A 24,544-nucleotide genomic window follows, 5' to 3' on the forward strand; every position below is an offset into this window, starting at 1 on the left:
GAAAGTGATTGTTGTCAGTTATGGGAGCTAAGAATTTCTGGAAGTAAGGAAGGAAATGAAAGCTTTTGATATCGTGAAGAAACAGCTAGATTCTGTATTAGATTAGGGGCCATGCTGACACACTGTTACGAACATGAAGGTAAAGGAATGGAGTTTCCTACATTTATTTTAAGTGCACATATATTTAAAGAACTGAACAAACCTTGTGGATCAGGAGTAAAGACTTTGTAAGTTCTGTTTGGTGTTTGCAACTTGTTTTTTTGTGGTCACTGTAGATTGCTACAGTAGCGTTGATTCTTTGCATTGATACAACAGGGTTTTGCTCCAGTATCTTCCACCTAACCTCATATTCAGCTCCCGGAGAGTCAGTATGGGGTAATGATGCATAAGTGGCCAACTGTGCCTCCCCAGATGTCCATGGACTACCATTACCATGAGCCCCTGTCCCCTTGAGAGTTGGACTTGAATCTCAGAGACCCAAGTACAAGCCCCAGGCTGCCTTGAGTGACCTCAGGCTAGTCACTCTCTCTCAGCCCAACCCACCTCACAGCCAGATCCAGGTGGGTCTGAAGCAGCAGAACAGAATTTGTGTCCGGTGACACCTTTAAGACCAACCAAGTTTTATTTGTGGTATGAGCTTTCATGTGCATGCACGCAGCTTCAGGACTGTTGTTAAGATAAAATAGAGGAGAGTGACACAAGCCGGGGCTAAAGGCAGAGGATACACAAAGTGAATTAAAAAAAATAGATTAAAATGTGAAAGAATAAAGAGGAAAAACCCTTTAACCATAAGTAAAAAGCTTAGGTAGAAAGCTTAGCCGCTGTTGCTAGATAACACATCCAAGTGATTTCTATGAGTCATTGCTCATTTTATTCTCTTTATATAGATACGTTTATACTGCCTTTCCTACCCTCTGGGGGTCTACGACAGCAGACATTGTGCTCCCCTTCTCTCCTCCATTGTATTTTGATAACAAGAACCCTGTGAGGTAGATCAGGCTAGGTGACTCCTGGCCCACTCACCGAGTTTCCATGGCAGAACAGAGAGGATTCGAACCTTGGTTTCCACAATCTGGTACTGTACTCCTTATGCCACACTGGTTGTCCTTCTTGGTTTGTTTTTCAACCCTTCTTTCTGCATGTGATAGGATCCATCAGGATACAACAGGTCACCAGTTCCTTTCCATTCCTTTTGGCAGCTCCTCTCTTCTTTGCCTTCTTCTCATTCTGCTCATTTAATATTCATTAATGTATTTTGTTGATACCCTGCCTTTCTCCCCAATGCAATTGACGTTGGTTCTCTTCCCCATTGTATCCTCACAACAACCCTGAGAGGTAGGTTAGGTGGAGAGAGTACGAGTGGCTCAAAGTCACTCAATAAGCTTCCATAGCAGAGCGCAAATCCATGCCTGGGTATAACAGACCCCAGGCTGAGACGCTGATGAGCAACAATTGGCATAAGGCTCCCCATGATGGCAACCCCCCCCCCTCTCAAGCCCCCTGAGATTGTTTTCATGTCACAAAATTTTACTTTTAAAAAGGTTTCTTGATGTGCTTCCTTTATTTATTTTCGGATCAAAGCCTTTAGATTTTTATTTTTGCTGTCAAATTGACATTTGCCAAGTTTTCCATCCACCACAGGGGTTGGAAATGTGCTTTTAAAACATGAAAGGGATTCTTCTCACAGTTTTATCGCATGCCTTTTTTGTTTGATTTTACGCTCCGAAAGAATCCGCCGTCTGGGGAAGCCTGCAATGAAATTGCAAGGCTTGGCAACTACCTTCCTGAAAATAGTTTTCCTGTGTTCTGCCGTGTATAATTTCTCTTGCAGGATTTTGGATGCTCAGTGCGTTATGCTTTTAAAAAACTATAGCCTTCTCAGGATCACCGTGCTTGCCTGCTACATTTATTTAAAATATTTATACTCCATCTCCTGGCCTGCATCCTCAGGGCAGCTCACAACAATATCTTTTTAAAAGGCTACATGGCATAGAAACAATAAAATAGTCACAACAACCTCCCAAGGCAGCCTGGAGTCATGAACTTTGGTCTCCGAGATTCGAGTCCAACCTTCAAGGGGGCCAAACTGTGGCTCTCCAGATGTCCTTGGACTACAATTACCATCAGCCCCTGCCAGCACCATGCTGGCAGGGGCTCATGGTAACTGAAGTCCATGGACTAGTCCAAGGTCATGGAAACCGGGGGGCTTGAACCTTGGTCTCTCAGATCCCAATCCAATCCTCTAACCATTACGCCACACTAGCTCTCCCAGAACTGAATACAAAAAAATACAATAAAATAAAAGATACCGGAGCAAAACTCTGTTGAGTCTCAGAGTGGCTTCCAATCGCCTTCCCTTTCATCTCCCCACAACAGACACCCTGTGAGGCCGGTGAGGCTGAGAGAGCCCTGAGATTAATGAAGAAGAAGAAGAGTTGGTTCTTATATGCTGCTTTTCTCTATCCAAAGGAGTCTCAAAGTGGTTTACAGTCATCTTCCCTTTCCTCTCCCCACAACAGACACCCTGTGAGGGAAGTGAGGCTGGGAGAGCCCTGTTATTACTGCTCAGTCAGAACAGCTTTATCCGTGCTGTGGCAAGCCCAAGGTCATCCAGTTGGCTGCACGTGGGGGAGCGGGGAATCAAACCCAGCTTGCCGGATTAGAAGTCCGCACTCCTAACCACTACACCAAACTGAAGAAAGAGCTTGCTGCATTTCCTGGAGGAAGAGAACATTCTTCCCACTTGCCCACATTTTGAAAGTGTCAACCTGGGTCCCCCCCCTCAGTGACAACACTGGCCTGCTTAGCCTGCTTCCTGCAGGGTACACAGGAGGATCCATAGTCAGAGAGCAGATAACCAATCAATGAAAGGATCTCCCCAGGTCCCATAAGCAGGAGGGTGATGTTCTCCTCTGGGGTGAGCTTTCAGCATCACCTTGGGTAGCTGCTTCTCTTTTCAGGGAGCCTGTCTCCTGCCATAGGACATGGCGCGAATGTGCTAACTCCTTGCAGCAGAACAGGGAACGTCTCGGTCTGTTTCCCTCCGCAGGATTTATTGCAAGCTGCCAGCCCCGCTGAAGCAGTGACCGGATACATGACCTGAAAAGCATTTTCCCTTTTCAGACTTCAAGCACATTAAGGTTGCTGTTAGGTGACCCTGAAAGATCCTTCGCAGCATCTCTCTGGACTTCCCCGTTGCCACAAAGTGGGCCTTGGTACCAGGCTCAGGCATCAGGGCAGCCCTGGTATGGGTCCCTCCTCCACAGTCTTCTAATTCCACCACCCTTCTGTGTCATTTGCACCTGGTCATCATAAAGAAAGGACCAACAGTTTAATCCCTAAAAGAGGTCTGTGTGACATCTTGGTGGTACAAGACAGGTCCTGATTCCAGATGACAAGAGAGATTTTAGAACTCGGCCGCAGGGATTCCGGACAGAAATTAACCCCATCTCTACAGAGTGGCTTCATAAAACAGACAGTACGGAAATTCCCACTGCCTGAATGAGAACCAAACTCAGGCCTATTATGCATGGGCAGGGGGGAGTTTTTGCCTTCACGTTGCACGTCCGGCAGGTTTTCTTTGTCATTCTGCATTGATTTTCTTCCCTCCAGTGCTCAGTCTGCTTTCTGGTTGCTGTCTCCCTGGGTTTTGCTGCATCTAATTTGTTACTTAGTACTTTATAAAAGCTTTGTCTCCTTCCAGAATTTCAGGGTGACATACGCAAGCCTCTTCTCTCCTCTGTTTTATCCTCACAACCATCCTGCGAAGTAGGCCGGACTGAGGGATTATGATTATCCCCAAGCCTCCCAGTGAGTTTCTTGGTTAGTGAGAATTCGAAGCCGGGTCTCCCACATCTTAGTCTGACACTCCAGCCAAGGGGTCCTCAACGTGATGCCCATAGGCCCTGTGGCACACACGGACACCTTTCCTGGCACTCACCAAGTGTTTTGAGAAGGTAGATGGGGCCAGGCCAGGCTGTTGTCCAGCAGGGCTTAACAGCAATTGGAGTTCTGACTGGGTGGGCAGACTAACCATGTTCCAGTGGCAGCTGGCTCCATGGTGTTGGTTTTATTGTTTCCTCACTCCTCTTCCCTTCAGATTTCTCTCTGTGTGGCTCTGCCTCCTGCAGCAGCCATTTTGGGACTGGCTCCACCTCCTGTGGCAGCCATTTTGTCCCTGTGCCAGAATTTCAAAGGGATCCACCAACTCTGAAAGATCTGCAATCCCACTGGCTCCAAACGGCTTTCCTCCTGTTTCTTGCTACATTGCTCCTGCTGTTCTGTGCTGCATACATAAAGAGCTTTCCGATGACCTTGGCTCTCTGCGCAGGAGGCTGTAAATCAGAGGGTGGGGGGAAGAGTGCAGCTTGCCCTGAGTTCACCACTATGGATGAGCCTCCCTCCTTCCCCCACCCTGTCAGGAGCTCTTGCAGTCCTATAGCTCCTGAACTGGGCTGGGTGCAGGACCGAAGGCAGTTCCACATCTTCAGCAGCTTGCTGACGGCCTTATCTCTGCTGGGAAGGTGGATCCCAGCAAGCCCTGCTGATATCTCAGTCTCCCAGCCTGGTGTTGAGCTGGTGTCTATCTGTCATTCAGCTGAATTGTTCTGCCTGCCCTAAGGCAGCACTGAGTAGATGCAAGGCAAGGCAAGGCAAGGGAGCTCAACGGCTCTCTCCGTAATATTGTGCTTCTCTGGTTCTTGCATTACACAGATGCTTTCAGTTGGGCCAACGGCCACAGGTCACAAACCAAACCGCCCTGTGCCTGCTGGGTCATTAGTGCAGGTTGTATTTCCACGTGCACCTTGTAGGTGATCTGAATTAAAGAATTTCCCCACCTGCAAAGAAAACCCAACCTCTACTAGTTTTAGTGCCATGGTGCTCAGCTGTGAGCATCTCATGGCCCTGGGATGCAGGGCTTCTCTGTTGGCTAAGCATTAATTTTATGTGCCCTCCTATGGTTTATATGATGCAGTTTAGTTCAGCTAAATTTATTTATTCGCTTCATTTAAACCGCCCTTTCTCTCCAATGGAGTTCCAAGATGGCTTCCATAATTCTCTTGCATTTTTGTCCTCACAACAACCTTGGGAGGTAGGTCAGGCGGAGAAGGTGTGACTGACTCAGGTGTCGAGAAACCCCAGAAGTGGTGCGATTGTGCAAAATATGGTTGCGTACATGCCTACCCGAGGCTTTTCCCCTTCCTGGCCCATCACTGGCCATTTGGAGGGGGGGAAGAATGTCGACATGACCATATATGGTCATATTACCCAATAAATGTTTAACACATTTAACATATATATAAATCAACTCCAACCCATTTGAGAAATTGTGGTTGAGAAAGCCTGCTCTAATCACTACACCCTGCTGGTTAGAATTGTAGAATCAGAGTTGGAAGGGTCAATAGAGGCTATCTAGTCCAACCCCCTGTCCAATGCAGGTTCCCTTGCGTAGATGGACTGAAAGACGACGGAGGCATATCAAACACCATTTTTAAACAGACCTTCAGAGGCTCAATTTCTCTCCTTTCTGTGTACACATGGCATTGCCAACGTCACGAAAAAGTCCTTACAGAAGTATCTGTAGACATACAATGAGATCCTAAGCAGAGTTGCACCTTTCTAAGCCCATGGAAGTCAGTGAGCTCCAAAGGGGATAACACTGCTTAGGATGCTTCTAATATCTTGCAGGTAGAAGTCAGTTCATGTAAATTCCCTAAACAAATAATTAAGGAGACATGCATTGACTAGTTCAGGAGAGATTCTGCACCCAGCTTCTTCCATGTCTTCCCTGTTGCATCAATCTCTGTTTAATTTCTGAAAAAAAAGCGGTGCCACAAGTTCAAATCTGCCAAAGTGAGGTGGGGAAGTTCCCTGCCAGCTGAGAGAGAGCCCAGGAGCACCAAGTCTTAGCTGCGGCTTCAGGCATTTCAATTCCAGCTCCGTCATCGGCTTTGCGGCCGTCTCACAGCATGGTACTTGCCATCTGTTGAAAAGGAACCCTTGATCGGTTGTGGCCCCTCGGGAGAGGATGAATGAGCTCTGTCAGCCAAGTGGGTTTGTCTCCTTCTCTTTGAGATGCACAAGGCTGAGTCATGCTAGTCAAGGCACAAGAGGGAGGTCTCCCTCCCTCCTTCAAGCCCACCCTTCGGATTCTTTCTAACTGGGGATGCACCCGAGTGCAAATGTCACAGCAGAGTCCCCAAGGGCAAGGGGGGGAGAGAGAAGGACACAGAGAGCAATTCAGCCCAGAATGGCTGGCAGCTTTTGAAACCCCCTGACGGCTTTATTTGCGTCTTTGCCTCTCCGGCTAATACGCTTGTGCCTCACTGTATGCCGTACACGCTCTATCACACCCAATTACACACACCAGTTCACATTACCTTCGCACTGTAGTGTAAATTGCTGATATCATTTTTGGCAGCTAACAAATTTGCATCTGCTTTCGGCAACTGGGCTTCACTGCTGCTCTATTAATGGGGCTGATCTGCCAGCGGTGGGTTACATTTCACTTCCACTCGATCCAGAAGGGCCGAAAGGAGGTGGTGAGACGTCTTGGCACAGAGTATTTTCAAATGATAATATAATGAGCAACTTCATAGCATTCGGTAATTAAAAGGGTTAGGGAAAAACCTGCGTTTTTATTAGGGTTGCCAGCTCTGGATTGGAAAATACCTGAAGATTTATTGGGGGGTGGGGTATTTATTTATTTATATATTTGTATACCACCACTCCCAGCAAGCTGGCTTGCAGCAGTTTACAATAACACTGTAAAATATCAAGTAAAAACAGCTTACAATACATCATTAATACCAAAAATACAGCTAATACCAAATAATAGCAAAAAACACAACTAAGATAGTGATAATACAATAAAACTCCTTTCTCCAACAACTTATGGCTATGGTGTCTAGCATGGGTACCAGTGGTCTTAATGGGAAATTGTGAATAGATTACCATCATCTGGGACTGGTCTAATACCGGACCACCCTACCATTGCACAACCAAGAAAGTCATTCAGTAACTCTAGTATATTGCTCATTTTGATGCCTTCCCATAGAGATTGCATTAGTATTATAAGCCAGCTTGAACTGCAAGGAAAGGTGGGATATATACTTCCAAGTATTAAAAAGGCTGTATTTATTTCCTTTGTTTTTCTTTGTGACAGGATCTTATTGGAAACTAATGAATTATTAAGACACAAGAGTGATGGATAGCTACAAATACAGAAAACACCAGCAAATATTACACAGCAAATCATAATATGAGTTTTATGTTTTATGTTTTTTTGTTCTAAATAAAAAAAAATTAAAAATCAAAAAAGGTCTGTATTTGCATGCTTTTCCTACCTATATAGACCTGTTCCCTTTTGCAACAGGAAACACCTGTTGGGCCAGTTTAGACAGAAGTATATCCCTGGTCTTATTTCACACCCAAGGCATGTGTGTGTGTATAAATTTACTATTTCTAGTACAGGCATCTTGTGACCCAATAAGCTACAGGTGTCAAATTCAAATAAGCTCGCTAGTCAAATCTGGAGAACCAAGTTTGTTTCCCTGCTCCTCCACATGCAGCCAGATGGGTGACCTTTGGGCTAGTCACAGCCCTGGTAATACTGTTCTCACAGAGCAAATCTTTCAGCCTCACCTACCTCACAGGGTGTCTGCGGTAGGGAAAGGAAGGAAAGGCCATTGTAGACTGCTTTGAGCAATAAAAAGCAGGATACAAAAAAAAAGACCTTTTCTAATGCCTCCAAAGCTGTCTCCCAGTTTTTCAATGGCAACTGATGTCTGTAACCTAGAAAGCAGCTATAATTCCAGGAGAACTCCAGGCGCCACCTGGAGGTTGTCAACCCTACCAAGGCTTCCACTTCTCCATCAAAGACCCTGTCCAAAGTGCAAAAACAATAAACTGGCACACACGGGTCTCCTCTCCCGGCTCGTAAAATCCTGGCAGAAGCTTTGTAAACACAGGCCAGGATTATGCCCAGGCATGCCCTGCAAGGGTCTTGCGCCTTTACCAACGGCACAGACCCGCCAAGCGCAGAATCTAATCCCGCTCAACGGACGTCTGAAGCTGTAGGCGGGCTGGGCGGTATATTTAGGCACTCGAGCGTTTGTCGTCACTTCCTCTTCCCGCTTTGCAGAAGGGTTTCTTCCAGGATCCGCGCTGGAGAAAGCAGGATCTGGTCTACGGGCTTGTCCCTTTGGGCTGCATGGCCTTAAACTGCCGGGGGAAGGAGCAGCGGGGCAGAGACCCGGGAATGCGGTTGCCTTCCCGCCGGCTGCAGGGAGCATTTCGGCGCAGCTCGTTGCCGGATCGCAGGCGCCGCTATGACTTCAGAGCAGTCTCGATATTGCTTGCGGAAGCGGAGGGCGTCGCGGCGCTTTCGTGGCGACGATAGCAGTTTGGAGGAGTAAGTTTGCAGATCCCCGCGAGTGGCCGGCGGACGCGGAGGAAAACGTGGGGTGGAGAACGAGCGGGCATTGGAGGGCTGGCGGGGAGCTTAGCAGGGGTGTCTTGCAAATCCTGCTTGAAGGGCTGGGTGGGAGCGTCTCCGGCCCCACCACTGGGTATTTCCCCCGAGGACCGTTAACTGGATCTCAGTGGGTCTTGGGCTGCACTCACACGGATGAAGCTGCTTCCTACTGAGTTAGATCGTTTGGTCTATCAAGGTCAGCCTCGCCTGCTCCGACTGGCAGCTGCTCTCCAGAGTTTAAGGTCTTGCCCTGTGCTTGCTGGATGAACTTTGGGCCAGTTGTACACTCACAGCCTAGCCTACCTCGCAGGACTGTTGTGAGAATAAAATGAGAATTAAAAAAGAGAGGGGAATGGTGCAAGCAGGGTCCCCAGTGGGGAGAAAGGGGAAATATAAAGAAAAACTCTGCAAGCCCTTCATTCTGGCACTACCAGCTACTGAGTTTCAGCCCTGACTCTTCACTCTGACAGCAAAAGCATCCACAATCCTATGATTTAATCACTAACCCTTATTCTTTCAGATTAGACAGTGAACTGCTGGACAAGATCAGGCCCTGCTACTTGACGCCTTGGATTGTGAAACTTCTGTTGGACTACGACGAATCAGAAGGCAGCCCAGAAGCTCAATATGGGCAAGTTTTAAAGGTGGGTTAAAGGGATTCTCTGAGCTGCAATGAAGATGGAGGTCTTTATCATAACACAGGGAGACTTCTCTCCTTTCCTCATCCATAGCACAGCATATGGGCATAACTGGTTTTTTTAGCCATATAGGAGGAGGAGCAAGGATCAGCCAGTTTCTCTGAGATTTTCTGCTTTAGCACAAAGTTTGTTGTTTGTGGCCCTAGAGCTCTCCTGTCTTATTTTTGTTTTGATGAGACCTAGAATGCAGAAGACTTTGCCCGGAACCAAACTGTATGGTTTCCTGTTCATAACAAGAAGTAGGTGGCCCTGCAGCCATCCCCGTGTGGATAAACAAAACACTACTGAGACTTCCCATGCATACTGCCTATTTAAAAATGTTCTCTTTCCCTCTGTTTTTCTCAACCAATTTCTGCTCGTTAGTCTAGTTGATTGCTGCTTGTTTACTGGGTACCACAGTTTTTCTACCTATTGCTGAGTTCTGTACCACCACTGTCCTACAGCATCTCCAAATTCAGGAGTCTTAGATGTGCCTCCTTTTCCTAAACAAAGAATTGGGTCTCCCTACATTCTTTCTCATGATGTGTGCTGGAAATGCTTGACCTTATTCCTGTCGTATTCCACAAATTTGCTGCTAGGTTTTGAATGAGGCAAGCCCTCATGGTCAAGATGGGCAGGACCCAGCAGCTGTTGTGTACATTGCAGATGGGCGTCACTATATCCACACGGTTGTTCCAATTGGAGCCATTCAGACAGCAAAAGAGTAAGCACTTGCTTTGTTTTGGGTTCTCGGGTAACTTAGAAAACATTCGGTGGTTTGCTATCTGGCTGCTAGGTTATTAGTTGGAAGGTTTTTTATTATGTTATTTAACTTCATCAGATTGGCAGGGAAGGTGCCATTAAGTCCCAGCCAACTAATGGTGACCCTGTAGGGTTTTCAAGGCAGGAGACAAAGAGAGGTGGTTTCCCATTGCCTGCCTCTGCACACCAACCCTGTATCTCTTTGTTGGTCTCCTATCCTAGTGCTAGACATTCATTAAGTTGTTGTTAACCTTCTCAGTCAGGCTCAGGGCCTGTTACAAAACATGAAAAGCCATTCAGTGAGACAGCAAAGACTTACAATGTCATTAGACTAGGCTTGCAGAACTGGAAAAAACAACACAAGAAACTAAGGCAACAAAAATTTAAAGACATGGCATACCATAATGGTGAACGAGGACTTTGCAGCAGAAGGTGAGGTGATATGTGTGACCAACACTGCAATAGACTACAGTACTTATAGAAGCAACCTCTGTACTGACCTATTGTACTACTGTTCTAGTCCCTTGGTAAAAATGCCCGCTAGAATATTTCTAGTTCACACATTCTACAAAATGAGATAAGCGTGGGGAATTAAGGTTGGGTGCCTGGTGTTCGAAACAGTGTATGTTGAGAAAACTGCCACTTCTTGTCACTTATGACCTCAATATACAGACTTCATTTTGCAGTTTTCGTTGTGCATTTTGGTATTATTTACTCTGAAAGACAATAAAGAGCAATGTAGTGGCAGAAAGAAATGTACGTGAAATATACGCATATGTGATGGAATATGTAGTCACTCAAGTCTTCTTCCAGAGCCTCTTGTGGCGCAGAGTGGTAAGGCAGCCGTCTGAAAGCTTTGCCCATGAGGCTGGGAGTTCAATCCCAGCTGCCGGCTCAAGGTTGACTCAGCCTTCTATCCTTCCGAGGTCCCAGCTTGCTGCTGGGGGGTAAATGAGTACCCAGCTTGCTGCTGGGGGGTAAACGGTAATGACTGGGGAAGGCACTGGCAAACCACCCCATATTGAGTCTGCCAAGAAAACGCTGGAGGGCGTCACCCCAAGGGTCAGACATGACTCGGTGCTTGCACAGGGGATACCTTTACCTTTTAAGTCTTCTTCCTATAATATTTTATACAGACACAGCTTGCATGTATTTTTATATGTCAACTTAACAATTTCCCCCCCTCTCTTTCTTTCTCAGCTTTCCTCCACAGTCTGGGTTTTCCAGTATTCTTGGCCAGTTCATTATCCTCCAGAATTTCAGGGTGTGTGTTAAGAAGGCAGCCAAAGCGGTAAGACACATGATAGTCTGGATATGGTTTTCTGTGCAGCTTTTGAGAGGAAGTGCTGGCTTATATGCTGTAAACAATTTTTTATTAGTGATTTTTATTCTAGAATATCCTGCTCCCCACCGTGGAATTCTGCTTCAAGTTTTTGACAACAAAGTAGGAGTGGTCTGCTGGCCATCAATGGGAGCGGGATGGGGGAAGGAATGTCCAAATCTGTGTGTTGAGCTTGTTATGCAAAAATCTGCCAATGAGACTTTCTCTTCCATGTAGCTACTTGATATAATCTACTAACAGCTACAGATCAGATGGTCTTTGTGGGCAAACTATCATGTGGAGGTGTGTGTGGCTACATTGAGGAAAGGGAAAGGATGAAACCATCTCCTTGTCGGGTTTGCTCTTCTGAATGAATGCTGAATCCAAGTGATTGGAGTTAAAGCTCTGAGTAGGTAGTAGCCCCCCCCCCTTTATGGGATGAGTAGTGTATACTGCATCATGGGAGTTTTAGGACTAGGGAAGGTTGTATCTAACTAGTATCTTGTTTAATTAATATTCCTGTTGGGCATGGGATGGGTATTGGTTGAGGCAGAGGAGTTATTTAAGGATTGTGTGCTACCAGTTCATATCTGCAAGGGCTTTGTTCTATTGAAGGAAGATTGTGTATTGTGCGATATGCACCAGAAATAACACTTGCTTTTTATGGCAGATGCCCTCCCTCTAACTTTATGTCCTTCAGAGTCCAGACCAAACATATTTATTTAGTTAATTAAATAATTAACTAACTGAAGGGATTCTTTTTTAGCTGTGTTATAGTCTACTTCTAGCTTGTTTACGGATATCATTTTAGACTTGGGGACATTCGGCACTGTTTTAATGGCTTGTTTTACACCTTTGTGTCGATGTCGTTCTAACATTGATATTGTTTTTATGATACTGTTTTTACTTTGTGAGCTTCTTCAGGGAGTCATGAAGAGGTAGCATATTTATTTTCTTAATAAAAATGTTTATTAAAGGTTAAGAGTGTCAGACTAGATCTTGGACCAGAATTTGAGCTCCCAATTTTCTGTGGATTTTTACAACTTGGTTTATGGCGACCCTTATGAATTAATGTCTTCCAACACGTCTTATTGTTAACAGCCTTGGTCAGGTCTTGCAAATTGAGGATCGTGGCTTACTTTATGGAGCCAAAATCCATTTCCCCTTAGCATTTAAGTTGTAACTTATTAGAACACTCAGTTCACTCAGTTTAGATATTTCTGCAACATTTAGGCAATACAATTATTAAGAGACCTTGTAAAATTTGAAATATTAAAGAGAAATATGTTACTAATTGCTAGTGTGGAATTTAGGCATAATAATATTTGAGGAAAAATTAGAGGATCTTCACAGAAACTCTAGTTTTAGCCTTGACAATGAGTTGCTGTTTATTTAGGTTAACTCATATAAATGGGAATTTTTAATAATGTTTGTTGTAAGTGGCATCTGATGCCATCCAGCCTAATTTATCAAAGATGGTTAAAAACATGGGGGATGGAGGGATTATTTTTAGTGTTAAGTCTTTTTTAATAAAAAAAAAGATTTGTGCATGCAATCTGGGAAATATCATAATCAGTTTATAATCTTGTGGGGGCACCGTGGAAAAAAAGGGATATCTAGAAATGTTTTTAAAAATTACATCATTTTTAAAAACTATATTTGAAGCGCCTGCTGCCCATAATTATTCAGAAATTCCCAGATCGAATTTAACAAAGTTGCGGATATGCTAAAAAGACAAGAAACATTTGTCACCCTTGTTTTATTAACAGTGCCTGGCCTTATTTGTAAATAGGATTCCCAGCTCCAGTCTGGGGAAATTTGGCATATCTGGCAGAACAGAGCTTGGGAAAGTGCTGCAATGCCGTTATGCCTGCCTTCTGAAGCTGCCATTTCCTTTGGAGACCATTTGCAATTTTAAGAGAACTCCAGGCCTGACCTGGAGGTTGGCAGCCTTAAGGGTGATTTGGTCTGCTGAGGCCTAGTAGGCTGGCCCGTGTGAGGAAAGAGTTCATTCTCTAGGCCTGGCCTGGGATAGGGAAAGGCTGGTAGGAGCAGGGCCTAGACCAGGGGTAGTCAAACTGCGGCCCTCCAGATGTCCATGGACTACAATTCCCAGAAGCCCCTGCCAGCATTCGCTGGCAGGGGCTTCTGGGAATTGTGGTCCATGGACATCTGGAGGGCCGCAGTTTGACTACCCCTGGCTTAAACCGTGAGCCCAGAAAGAAGAGGGTGGGTGAGGCAGGGCTGGAGCACAGCTTAGTTTTCCTGACAAAAAAAAAATGGCGGGAAAATTATTGAGGGCTTCCCTTGGTTTCTAAGTTAGTGGCGTTTGTGTGAAGGAGGGAGGATTGTGATTTTTTTTTTTTTTGAGGATTACGGGGGATTGTATTTTATCATTTTTTAGGATTATGCTGTGGTTTATGAGATGCCGCGAGTCAGTTTCCTGAGGGCAGCTTTATAAACATTCAGTTATAAATAAATAAGGCTGTGTCATTTCAGACTCCTCAGGGAATGGGCTAAGATCAGGGCGAGGGGCTTCGGCTTCTTAGCTGTTCTGCTTGAATGGCAGAACTTCGCCTTCCTCTGAATTGTCGGGACTCTTGAGTGGGGGCCATTTTTGAGGTGCTTGGGGGTCGTCACCTCAAATTTTGCAAACTCAAACTTTGTCCTGTCGCTTCAGACCAACGCTGCTGCCCCTTGAATTTATCTGCCTTTGCACATTAGCCGTGGCAAGGATGGCTTTGGGAAAGTTTATGGGGAAATTGCAGGGATGCCATCCTCCAGGCGGGCTCTGGAGATTCCCTGGACTGATGCCTTGTTTCCAGACTACGGAGATCCGTTCCCCTGGAGGAAAGATGCTTTGGAGGGAGGATTCCGTGGCATCCTACCCTACTGCGGCCATGTTTCCCTCAGCCACGCTGGAAGGCCAGTTCGCAGACCTAGTGTATTTGGGCAGAGTCTGTAAATGTGGATCTGATCAGCTTGAGTCCTTAAAATGTTTTTTTTTTTTTTATTGGAATGGAAAATCTGGTCTGATTTCAAAGCAAGCTATTTGTCCTCCCTCTAAGAGGCTATGTGAATTTACCTCCTGAAAAAAACATCATCCAGTTTTTCCTCATAATTTTAGCAGTCACTCGATATTTAGCTGTGGCGATTGCCTGCAAAAGGGTTGGATCTAGATCTGTCCTTCCCAGAATCCATCCCTGAATCTCCAGGAGGTCCCCAAGCTGGATCTGACAAGCTACACCCACCCATCGGTGGCCAGTAGGAACCTGGCAGCTCTAGAAAGTAGTTAGTCACATGCATCCTAAAAATGTAATCCCCCCCTTTAAACTTTTTTGATAAAATCTAAGGGATGAGCTGCCCTTTTATACAATGGATGGAAGACTAATGTATTGAGGGCTGCCTGATTCCCTTCTCCCATTAGCTCTTTAAAAACAAAAATCTGAGGGCAAATTCTGCAAGGCCCTATCATTCCTATTTTTGATTAAGAAAGCATCCCAGAAAGGGCAACTATCTGTCAGTGGTCATATTAAAGTCACCTGGGCCTGGCATACCTAACTGTGGCTTTCTTTCACTTTCAGGAGGACAGTGGATTCTACTTCAGACTTGATTGTTTCCATGTCACAACCATGAAGAGATGTGCAACGAGGCAGCAGGATTGGTATAATAACTTTTCTGCACTCTGTTGTTCTAGACCCTAGAGCAAAACCTAGATAGTTTTTAAAATAAACTTCCATGAATTTGCCTCAGGGTTTAGTAGGACTGCCAGCTCTGGGTTGGGAAATATTTGAAGATCGGAGGGATGAAGGCTAGGGAGAGAGGGGCTTGGGAGGGGAGAGGTCTCAGCAGGGTTAATGTCATGGAGTCCATCTTCCAAATTAGTCATTTTCTCCAGGGAAACTGATCTTGGTCACCTGGAGATCAATTGTAATAGTGGATAATCACCGGGTGCCACCTGGAAATTGGCAATCCTAGGCTTTCATTAAACCAAGAAGGTCTTAGAATGAAGTCTGTAAGACCTTACCAAACAGCCCACTTGTATTTTTGCATTTTGCGATAATTTTGTTGGCCTGTCAAAGAGACAAGAATTTTTGGAAGACACAGGTGAATTGAGTGCACAGTTTTTGAGAGGGAGGCTGTGCTTCATATATCTTAACATTTATTTCAACACTGGTAAGACAGGATTTGCTGGTCTTTGTGGCATTTTTTAAGTTTTAGTGGGAAGTTGCGGGGTGGGGTTGTAGCAAAATGACAATGTTGAGAGAGGGGCAGTTAACCCTTTCCTCTGTGTGCCCCCCCCCAATTTACTCCAAAGAAGAAAACATACAAGTACTATATACTTGTCCTGCATAGTTATAATGTTCTGAGTAAACTGCCCAGAGCTGCAAAGAAATGGGCGGTATAGAAATCTAAATAAATAAAATAAATGAAAAATAGTGCAGGAGGTTGGACTAGATGACCCAGGAGATCCCTTCCAACTCTATTCTATGATTCTACCTGTATAGCCGGTATAAAATGGTTGCATTAAAAGATGGTCATCTTGAATTTTACACTCAGCAGTTGCAAAATCTACAACAAAACATAAGAAAATTATGTAATGGAAGAAAAAAGTATAATTGCATGATTACCTTAAGCTGTACATTTGTTATGGGCTTGCAGAGTTTGGATAGTAATACTGCATCCTTGGCTCTGGTGGGTCAGATGGACGTAGTACTGGAGACAAAATTCCTATCCCTTGGCTGAGTTTCAAGTTGTTATTAGAAATTATCTGTCTGAATTTTCAGGCTTCCTTTTTCAAACTACAAATTGAATGGCGAGGAGAGGATTTTCAGGTTTCAGTGGCTGTAATATCTTAACCACCTCCATAGAATAAAAATGTCCTGCAATTTATACAGAGATTACAGTCAAGCAGACTTCTGGACATCTTCCTTAGTCATTTTCTGTTTGAAAAGCATTGTTGACTGAGTACAGAGTGACCCTGAAGGGCAGCTTTTTTATTACCTGAAGATTTAGACTATGGTGAGTAACTGGGGATGTTAAAGTGCCTTCCTTTTTACAGCAATCGGCAACCATCAGTGCTGCAGAAGATCAAGGAACTGTGGCTGTAAGTACATAGTTCAGTCGTTGCTCGTTTCTACTTAGTTTTGTGAGTTGCTTTCTCACTGCTTTCCCACTGCAGTACTCAGTCTTTTCAGCCCCAAACCCACCTCTAACTACACCTTGCTTGATGGAATCAACAAAATGTTAACCCAGACATGTCAAAGCGTAAACAAAGTATTAACATGGCATTAAACAATGCAGAAATTACATTATAGAAATAGATAACACGTGTATAGATGTTTTGGAGGTTCACATGTGGAAGGGAGGGGGACAAAGTTTTGCAAACCTTATGAAGTTTTAAACTCTGGATTGTACCTTGTTTGCCTGTTTCAGGAGAGGCCTTGCTCTACAGCCTTTGCCCAGCCCAGGTATGTGTGGTGAGCATTCATGGCTTTCCTTTTTGTGACATACCAATGACAGTTTGTGGGAAAATTGAATTTCTCTTGGTCCTCGGGAGTTCTTGCTGCATGCAGTGAAATGTGCTCTCTTTGGAGCATTCCGTTTTCTTTGCAAACTTGTTTGTCCACAGCTGACACAGATGCAGTTTGTTCTCATGTTAGCACATCCCCTCCTGCTTCCACGCCTCCCCAATTCTTCCCTTGTGCATGTGGCACAGGTGAAAACTTCCTTCCTTGTGAAGCCTTGAATCGAACTCTGATTTGTTGTTATGTTCCAGTGATTACACCTGGGCAAATTGGAGGCTGTTTCCTCCTCACACTGGGATTAAACCAAAGTTTAGAATCCCAATTTTTTTTGGGGGGGAGGGTCGTGTAACAGCAGGGGAGGAATGAGCAGCCATATTTACACCTGTCATTGACCAAGTGTTTATATGGTTTCTTTTCCTGTTTTCATTCATCACAGAGATTAGTGCTTGTGATACGGAAGAATTCTCTCTCTTGCATGCCTATAGTCCTGTGTCCTTTTGGCTGTGCCTTTTTACATTTAGCCTCTGGATCTTTTATTGCAAAGGGTAGACATTGTGTGTTCCACTTGTCCATTGCAAAGCTCCCTTCTGATTTATATTTTTGCTTACCTTACAATTCTTTCACCTCGTTTGTTATTTCAGAAACATGCTTACTGAGAGGCCAGTGCCGTTTCAAAAAGCCTGATGTAAGCATGTTTCTGCCTTGTTACTATTTTAATTAGTCTAGTGATTCCATCTGTTTTGTTTTCATTTAGCTGTAACATGTGTACATTTTTATGGGCCTCCTTTTCCTGAGAGCCAGCTTGGTGTCATGGTTAAGAGTGGCAGCCTCTAATCCCCACTTCGCCTCATGCAGCCAGCTGTGTGACCTTGGGCTAGTCACCGTCCTGTTAGAACTGTTCTCACAAAGTAGTTCATTAAAAGCTCTCTCACAACTCTTCATAAGACTGGATGTTTTAAAGGGAATGATGTGGAGGGAAACAGATGTTTCTGGCCATTATCTTCTTTGCCTTCTAATTATCTTGTGTGCAGTACTGAGTAGGTATGCAGATTTTAAAATGGTGCTGTTGTGGTGTAAAGAGGCTCTCTTGGCCTTCTGGAGAAAAAAATGGAAGCACCATTCTCTTGACTCATGTGCCTTTCTTTTCCTGTTAAGAGCCATCACCTGTTTCTGACATTCTGGGAGAAATTAAGCAGGATAAACTTTGCACCTTAAAACGAAGTGTTGAGGAATGCTTCGGTTTATTGGACACCAGCAATCTGCTGAATTCTGAGCAACTAGCTGTATATCCTGACACTAAATGGCAGACGGAACGCAAGCAAGATAAGGTCTGTCTCAATGCATTTTCTGTATTTTGGGGGGCTGTGGGCCTTGAGCATCTGGTTAGTGGCAAGACTTTCTTAGAATAAAAAACAATCAGTAAGCAAATCTAGTAAAATGAAAAAGTAGGTGCTGGGGTTGGAAGTTTTCAAAGCAGAGAATCTCATAGGATTTGTACAGTTAGCATGGCTCTGATTTGTTCACTGAACTTCCTAGGGCATTGATTAAGAATGTATGAATCTAATGTATTGTGCATGGAGACCAGAAAATAGTCAATGGCTTTCATTTCAGGTGCAATGTCAAGATATCTTTACTGTCCCTGCCAAGTTCCTGTTGATTGGTGCAGAAGACGAGGCAGCACTTTCCAGGTCCCGCCCACCAAGTGAGTGCTAGTGGGCTCTTGTTTTTGCGAAGGAATACAAGAAAGTTTACTCCAGTTCGCGAGCAGAGGTTGGGTTTTAAAATTCTGGAGGCATTCATTATCATTGCAGACGAGCTCAGCTCTATAGAATTTCATAACTGAATATTATAGGCCTTTGTCAACAAGGAATGACAAAGCCTCTTACGTTTGAAGCCATAATGATATATATCCCGAGCCTTAAGCGATTAGTTTGTTTTCACCTGTTGTGGAGGGCAGAATTTCCACAGCAAACACAGAATCCATTGAGGTTTTGTTATCAAAGAACTCTGGTTCCAGAAATACTCCTGGGGAAAAAGGAAAGAAGTTCTCGGTTTATCTTGGAAGGTGGAAAGTAGTTTTTGAAGACAAGACTGCTTGGCGACAGCCAGTGTGGTGCAGAGGTTAGAGCTTGGGATCTGTGTCTGGTAGACTTGAGTTCAAATCCTCACTCTGCCATGGAGGCTTGCAGGGTGACCATGAGCCAGTCACTCAAACACAGCCTATCTGAGCTTACAGGGCTGTTGCGAAAATAAAAAGAGGAAGGGAACAATGTACACATGGTGCTGCCTCATGCTGAATCAGACCCTTGGTCCATCAGAATTGATCTTGTCCACTCTGACGAGCAGCAGCACTCTGAGGTCTCAAGTTAGATCTTTCATATCACTTACTACTTGATCTTTTTAATGGAAAATGCTGGGGGACTGTATTTGGGGCCTTTAGCAGATGATTTTCAACTGAGCCCTTTCTACAAGTCACTGCAGGTCACTAAGTGAAGAAAGCAAATAAATGGGTTCTTAGCCAATTTGGCATGCAGGGCTTAAATCCCAAGGAGAGGAGGAAGAGAGGAGGAAGTAGGTTTGTAACAGGTGGTTCTTCGGCATGTTCCTTTTCTAGGATTGGTACAAAGTTGGAACGTATTTTTTCTTACAGAGCCTGCTCACGTTGCTTCTGATAGTGAAAGCAGTTCAGATGAAGATCACAGCACTTTATCATTTGTCAGTGGTGAGCAGCAACTATCACTCTTTGCATTCTGCCAAGCAGAGCCACTTTCTGGCTTTCCTGCTCAGCCTGCCCCCCCTCTGGAAGCAGGCTGCATTGACCCCCAAAATTCTTAACTCATATTTCTACTTGTAACCAAATTTTTGAGAGAGGTAAAGAACAGAAGTGAACTATATTCATTGTTACAACCAATCAAATGATAAAGCCGATCCATTGGCCAAGAGTTTGAATGGTTGCCCTGACATCTGGCATGGATTGTCCATCTTGAAGATGAGGTAGTGATCCAATCCTGCTAATTTTTTGGCTTCATACCACTTGCAGTTAAATCTATCCTGGCACCTGGCTGCTGTTTATTCATATGGTGAAACCTTGTTGTGAGATGAGAGCCTTGAACACACAGAGAAACCACAGTCGCATGTGTTCCAGGGCAGAATGAGATTTCACAAAACATTTGTGAAATTATAAATGATTGCATGTGGTTCCTTCACATGTGGCCAGAGAAGCTAGAGAAGGACCCTTTGGTGTATCAAGGAACATCCCAGAGCAGCAACACTATTCCGTTTATCAGTAGTTCTTATTGATCCACTTTGCAAGACTTCTCCGGAAACTCATATATCGTATTAGAGGCATGTACTTTGCCAGATCAAGTTTTCAGTGATCTTACTGGTAATTATTCTTCCATTCATGACTTTTGGAGAAGTGCCCCACCTGGGTATAGCTCAGCAGGATTCTGAAAACATCAGAAGCTGTCACTTTAACTTGCTTTGGGTTCAATAGTGGTATCTTTGGAAGGGAAATCCTAAAATGTTTGTAGTACCTGTTGCTGTCTCCAAGGCTTTATCTTGGCCTCAGTATTTCCTGTACCTTTCTGAGGTCTGGTTGCAGGAAAACTATTTCTTAAACCTTTGATTTTGGCAGCAGAAGCTGAAACTGTTGATGGCTCCTTGGAAAATCCTTGGGACATATTTCCAGGGATGACTTTGACCTCCTCTAAGGGTGAGTACTTAAAGAATGACACTCTTACTGTCCAAGGAAAAGACATTTCCCCTTTCCTCTTTGTATTTAGTATTTATATTTATTATGATTTTATTTCACTTCTCTTCCTTGGGAGCTCAGAGAAGTGTCTATATGGTTTCCTTTCCTCCTGTTTTATCCTCACAACAGCCTGTGGGGTAGGGTCAGTTCAAGGACCCCCAATGTCTCCATGCTTGAGTGGTGACTTGAATCCGAATGTTCTGGCACATAAGCCCTCACCAGGCAAAAATAAAAATACTGCACAGCCAATCAGAAGACTTGCTGGGCAAAAGCCCCACTTGGTTCCACTCACTTTCTAAGAGGAAGAGTATTGACGGGTACCCCATTGGAGTCCTTTGATGCAGGATCAGTGTTGCTGACCTTTCAGCCTTTGTTCTGCTGAAATATGGTCCTGTTAAATTTATTGGCTGACCAGGGTCTATCTCCTTTTGCAGAATTAATTGTCTTTGCAGAGACCGGTGTTCTTATCTGGATCTGAGTTTGTATTTTTTAAAGTAGCTGGTGTGTATTTTGAACGTTTGCCTTTTTTTTATTTGGCAGAAATGTCAGACACGCAGCCCAGCCTTCCCAGTGCGCAGCAGATGCTCCTGGCTAGCACTGCTGAGGTCGAGGAGGCCGCAGGCTCCAGTAGCTACACTCCGGATGACCTGCAGACTCGTGATCCTAGTTCTGCTCAGGTTGAGCCGGCAGAGGTAGCCTCCCCATCGCTGCTTCCTCCTGACAAAGAAGGCATCAGTCAGAAATCTAGATCCGAAGCACTGAACAGCACACGTAATACCAGCGTAATACCAGATACTGATGAGAGCATTCCCTCTGGCCGGCCACTGAACAACTCACCATCTCATGCCAGCATGTATGGCCTTTCTCCTATCTTGCCCTCCATTAGAAGCACCTTCCTTTCTAAGTCTGGAGATGTGGAAGAAAATCATCCGGTGCATTTACAAAGGGAGACGGCCGTGAGAGGAATGGGAGAAAAATCCCAAGTGACTTGCAGGAAATGTGGGGCAGCTAAAAGAAAACAGTTGATGCCAGATGAGGAATCTGTTGAAACTCCCTCCAGACCACTCCGCATCAGCTGCAAAGACCGAGGCTTGACTTCTGGTGTGGTCTTTTCAAAATCCAGTTGCTTAGATAGCAACCAAAGGGCTGAGAAGCAGCCTTTGAAGTTTGTTTCGGAGAGCACACCCAAGAAAAGTCGGATCGATGACACCCATGTCCAACCGCTTCAGGCATCTGCTCAGTCCAGATGTGCCAAGATGCACCCAGGAAAGCTGAAGGAGCACAGCACAGCTACAGGAAGACTAGATGATTCCCTTGGGGGCCATCTTGAAGCTCAGCAGCAGGTAATGATGGTTATTAGTAACACTCCTTGTCAGGTTTCTGGCCAGGACTCATTTAAACAGTTGCTTGCCCAAGTTGCTTTGCAGTTTTGTATATGTATATGTCTTTTGCTGTGCCTGTTTTTGAATGCGCTACATGTTGAAGACTCAAAGATATTGGACGCAGAGCCTAGTACTGGAAAGTGTTGTCAAGCCACAGCTGACTTGCAGCAACCCTGTGGAGTTTCAAGGCAAGATGTTTCAGAGGTGGTTTGCCATTGCCTACCTCTGCATGGCTACCTTGAACTTCTTGATTGTCTCCTGCCTGTCACTAACCAGGGCTGGTCTTGTTTAGCTTCTGAGATCTCAAAAGATTGGGCTAGCCTGTGCCATCCTGGCCAAAGTGTGCAGTCTAACACGCACTACATCAGCTCCCTTCTTATTCAACTCCGTATAACATGGATGGAACTCTGTATTTCTTATGTGTTAATGAATTGTAGTGTCATGATTGTAACCCTATTCCTCTCCCACAAGTATTTGGGGGAAGAAATAGCCTCAGAACCTGCAAGGTAAAATAGAAACACTTATTTCAAATTCATCCTGCTTCCTTTTTCCCTGCTAGGAGCATGTGAGAAGAGCCGTTTCTCATCATGTGTATCAGCCAGCAACAGCTGAACTCTGCTCCCAAGTACATTCTACAAGGTCAGCATCTTTCTTAACTAGCAGAACATGAAATAAGGGGGGGCAAAGACAGTGGTCTTTAAATAAAAGGTCTCCAAATAAATAAATGATGGATGGTCCTTACAAATGAACTGGCTATTCATGCTGATGTGGGATAATTCTTAACACTTGCATGGCAGACTTTCCTAGGAAATCCTGCTTGGAATTAGACGTATATATGCTACAGTGCCCCTTACCCAATAGGTAAGGGGCACTGTGCCAACTGTTGCTGGACCAGTAGAGCACTAGCTATGGATGACTAAAGCTGCCTCGAGTCCTTATTTGCTATTGCACTTCACAATCAAATACAAGGGTGAATAGGGCAGTGGATTCTTCAGAAAAAAAGCTGTTGGTTTGGCTGTCCATCAAAACCTGACTACAGGAAAATCCCGTGTAGAAGCTGTAAAACTATGCAAATCAGCTGAAGCCTATGCTACAGCAATGGATATGATTTGGGCTGTTACAGTTGCAGAGCTTGAAGCCTTTTTAGTACATGATTGCAAGCTCTCATTTTGTGACTGACATGAGATCTAGCCAATGATCAGGGGCCTGCAGGATTGATCTGCTTATCTCCAAACCTGGTGGTCACACATTTTCACAGCCCCTGTTTTTAATTTACAGGATCTCGGAAACACTGCTTGGATGGGCACGCTGGGTTTGCAGGAACAAGCAGAAGCCATAGTCTTGAATGAAGCTTCTTGGGCTGCTAGGGCTAGATGAATACCTGCGCTTTACTCTTAAGATACTAAATTAACGTTGAATCAATTTCATTGTTACAAAACTTGGATGAGACAAAGAGAAATCAGCTTCTAAAGGATAGCATTATCTATGAGCACCCCACCGCACACGCACACAAACACACTCTTTTAACAAGTTCACCTAAAGAAATAGGGAACAAATTGACTTAAGTTTCTATGTCTATTTCTGTATGTATATAAAACAAATGTGTAAACGTAAGGAAAGTTCCTATGTCTTATTTCCTATTTAGATTTTTTTCCCTCTTAAAAACCTAACTTAGAAATCCAACCTTCTGCCATAGGTTGGCTAACAAAAATCACCGTTTGAGCGTTCAATATGACTTGGGTAACTCCTTTGTAATGCCTATTTTAAAAGTTGTGACCACAGGCCATATGGTGATATGAAATATTCCAGAAGGTATATAGGGCCACAAAAACTAGACCCGTGCAGTATTTCAAATGATCTTGAGATATTGTATCTTCTCTGTTCCCAAGGTAAACCCATTCCCATTATTAGATGACTTATCTTCTCAGCTCTCTGCTTTGAGTGCTGTACCCCATTCTATTTTGCTAGCATCCCAGAACTGCATTTTTGGCCACAGGCTGTAACAGGTGGGGGGCGGGGGGGGGCGCAAATAGTACATCCTCCTGCATCCTGAAAAGTGCAGTGTTAGTTTGAATAATTTTGTTCTGGCATTCAGAGCTCTGTGAGTTGTATCCTGCTAAGGCATTCTGTAGGAGTTGTAGCACATAATGGGAGGAAGCAGCAGCCCTGCTGGATTTATTTACTCTCAAGAATATTTTCTTGTGCTGACATAAGAGTAAACCTTTAATTGTTTTAATCATCTCCCTGTTTTGTTTAATTACAAAATATTTCATATAGCTTACATGCTTGATAGAACGTTCTGGAGAGTAAAACAAAATTAGAAAAAACAACACAGCTCTCATAGAAAATAGACTTGTGTACCCTTTTTCCAAAGTTAAACATAATTCAAATGGGGGTAGTGACTGAAATTAAAGGGAAAAAAATATTTGCTCCTCTGCCAAAAAACACAAAAACACATGCCCTTAATGTAAAGTAAATCAGCTATTTGTGCTAGAATATGTTCTTTTAAAATATACATGCATTAGTCTGCTGGAGAATACAGAAGAATTCCTTCTGGGTATAAGTGATTTTGTATTTAGAAGTTTGGCAGTTGCATTATTCTTAAGCCAGATATCAATCTGGGAAGAAACCAGTTTCCCATCTG

General features: G+C 44.2%; 1 protein-coding gene across 5 annotated transcripts; it reads left to right on the top strand.

Moving 5' to 3' along the window:
• Positions 1 to 8,105: 8,105 nt before the first annotated feature.
• Positions 8,106 to 24,136, top strand: ACD (ACD shelterin complex subunit and telomerase recruitment factor). 5 transcript variants are annotated; one of them, XM_077310749.1, is made up of 14 exons: positions 8,106 to 8,413; positions 8,997 to 9,120; positions 9,753 to 9,877; positions 11,116 to 11,206; positions 14,821 to 14,900; positions 16,299 to 16,343; positions 16,673 to 16,707; positions 17,920 to 18,092; positions 18,376 to 18,466; positions 19,415 to 19,486; positions 20,402 to 20,479; positions 21,059 to 21,861; positions 22,460 to 22,539; positions 23,179 to 24,136. In XM_077310749.1, the coding sequence occupies exons 1-14, from the start codon at positions 8,331 to 8,333 to the stop codon at positions 23,237 to 23,239; spliced, it is 1,941 nt and encodes a 646-aa protein (XP_077166864.1). In that variant the 5' UTR covers positions 8,106 to 8,330; the 3' UTR covers positions 23,240 to 24,136. The 5 variants fall into 5 exon arrangements, with proteins under 5 accessions (XP_077166864.1, XP_077166865.1, XP_077166866.1 ...); XM_077310750.1 differs by having other exon boundaries at positions 20,405 to 20,479; XM_077310751.1 differs by lacking the exon at positions 19,415 to 19,486.
• The last annotated feature ends 408 nt before the right edge of the window (positions 24,137 to 24,544 follow it).

Source organism: Paroedura picta, chromosome 14, assembly GCF_049243985.1.
Source record: "Paroedura picta isolate Pp20150507F chromosome 14, Ppicta_v3.0, whole genome shotgun sequence".
In the NCBI taxonomy this organism is placed as follows: Eukaryota; Metazoa; Chordata; class Lepidosauria; order Squamata; family Gekkonidae; genus Paroedura; species Paroedura picta.

Excerpts from the sequence above, each read along its gene's own strand:
- ACD (XM_077310749.1), top strand. The coding sequence starts at position 8,331 with ATGACTTCAGAGCAGTCTCGATATTGCTTGCGGAAGCGGAGGGCGTCG. Across the intron at positions 8,414-8,996 it reads GACGATAGCAGTTTGGAGGA|ATTAGACAGTGAACTGCTGG; the intron begins GTAAGTTTGCAG and ends TTATTCTTTCAG. Across the intron at positions 14,901-16,298 it reads GCAACGAGGCAGCAGGATTG|CAATCGGCAACCATCAGTGC; the intron begins GTATAATAACTT and ends TCCTTTTTACAG.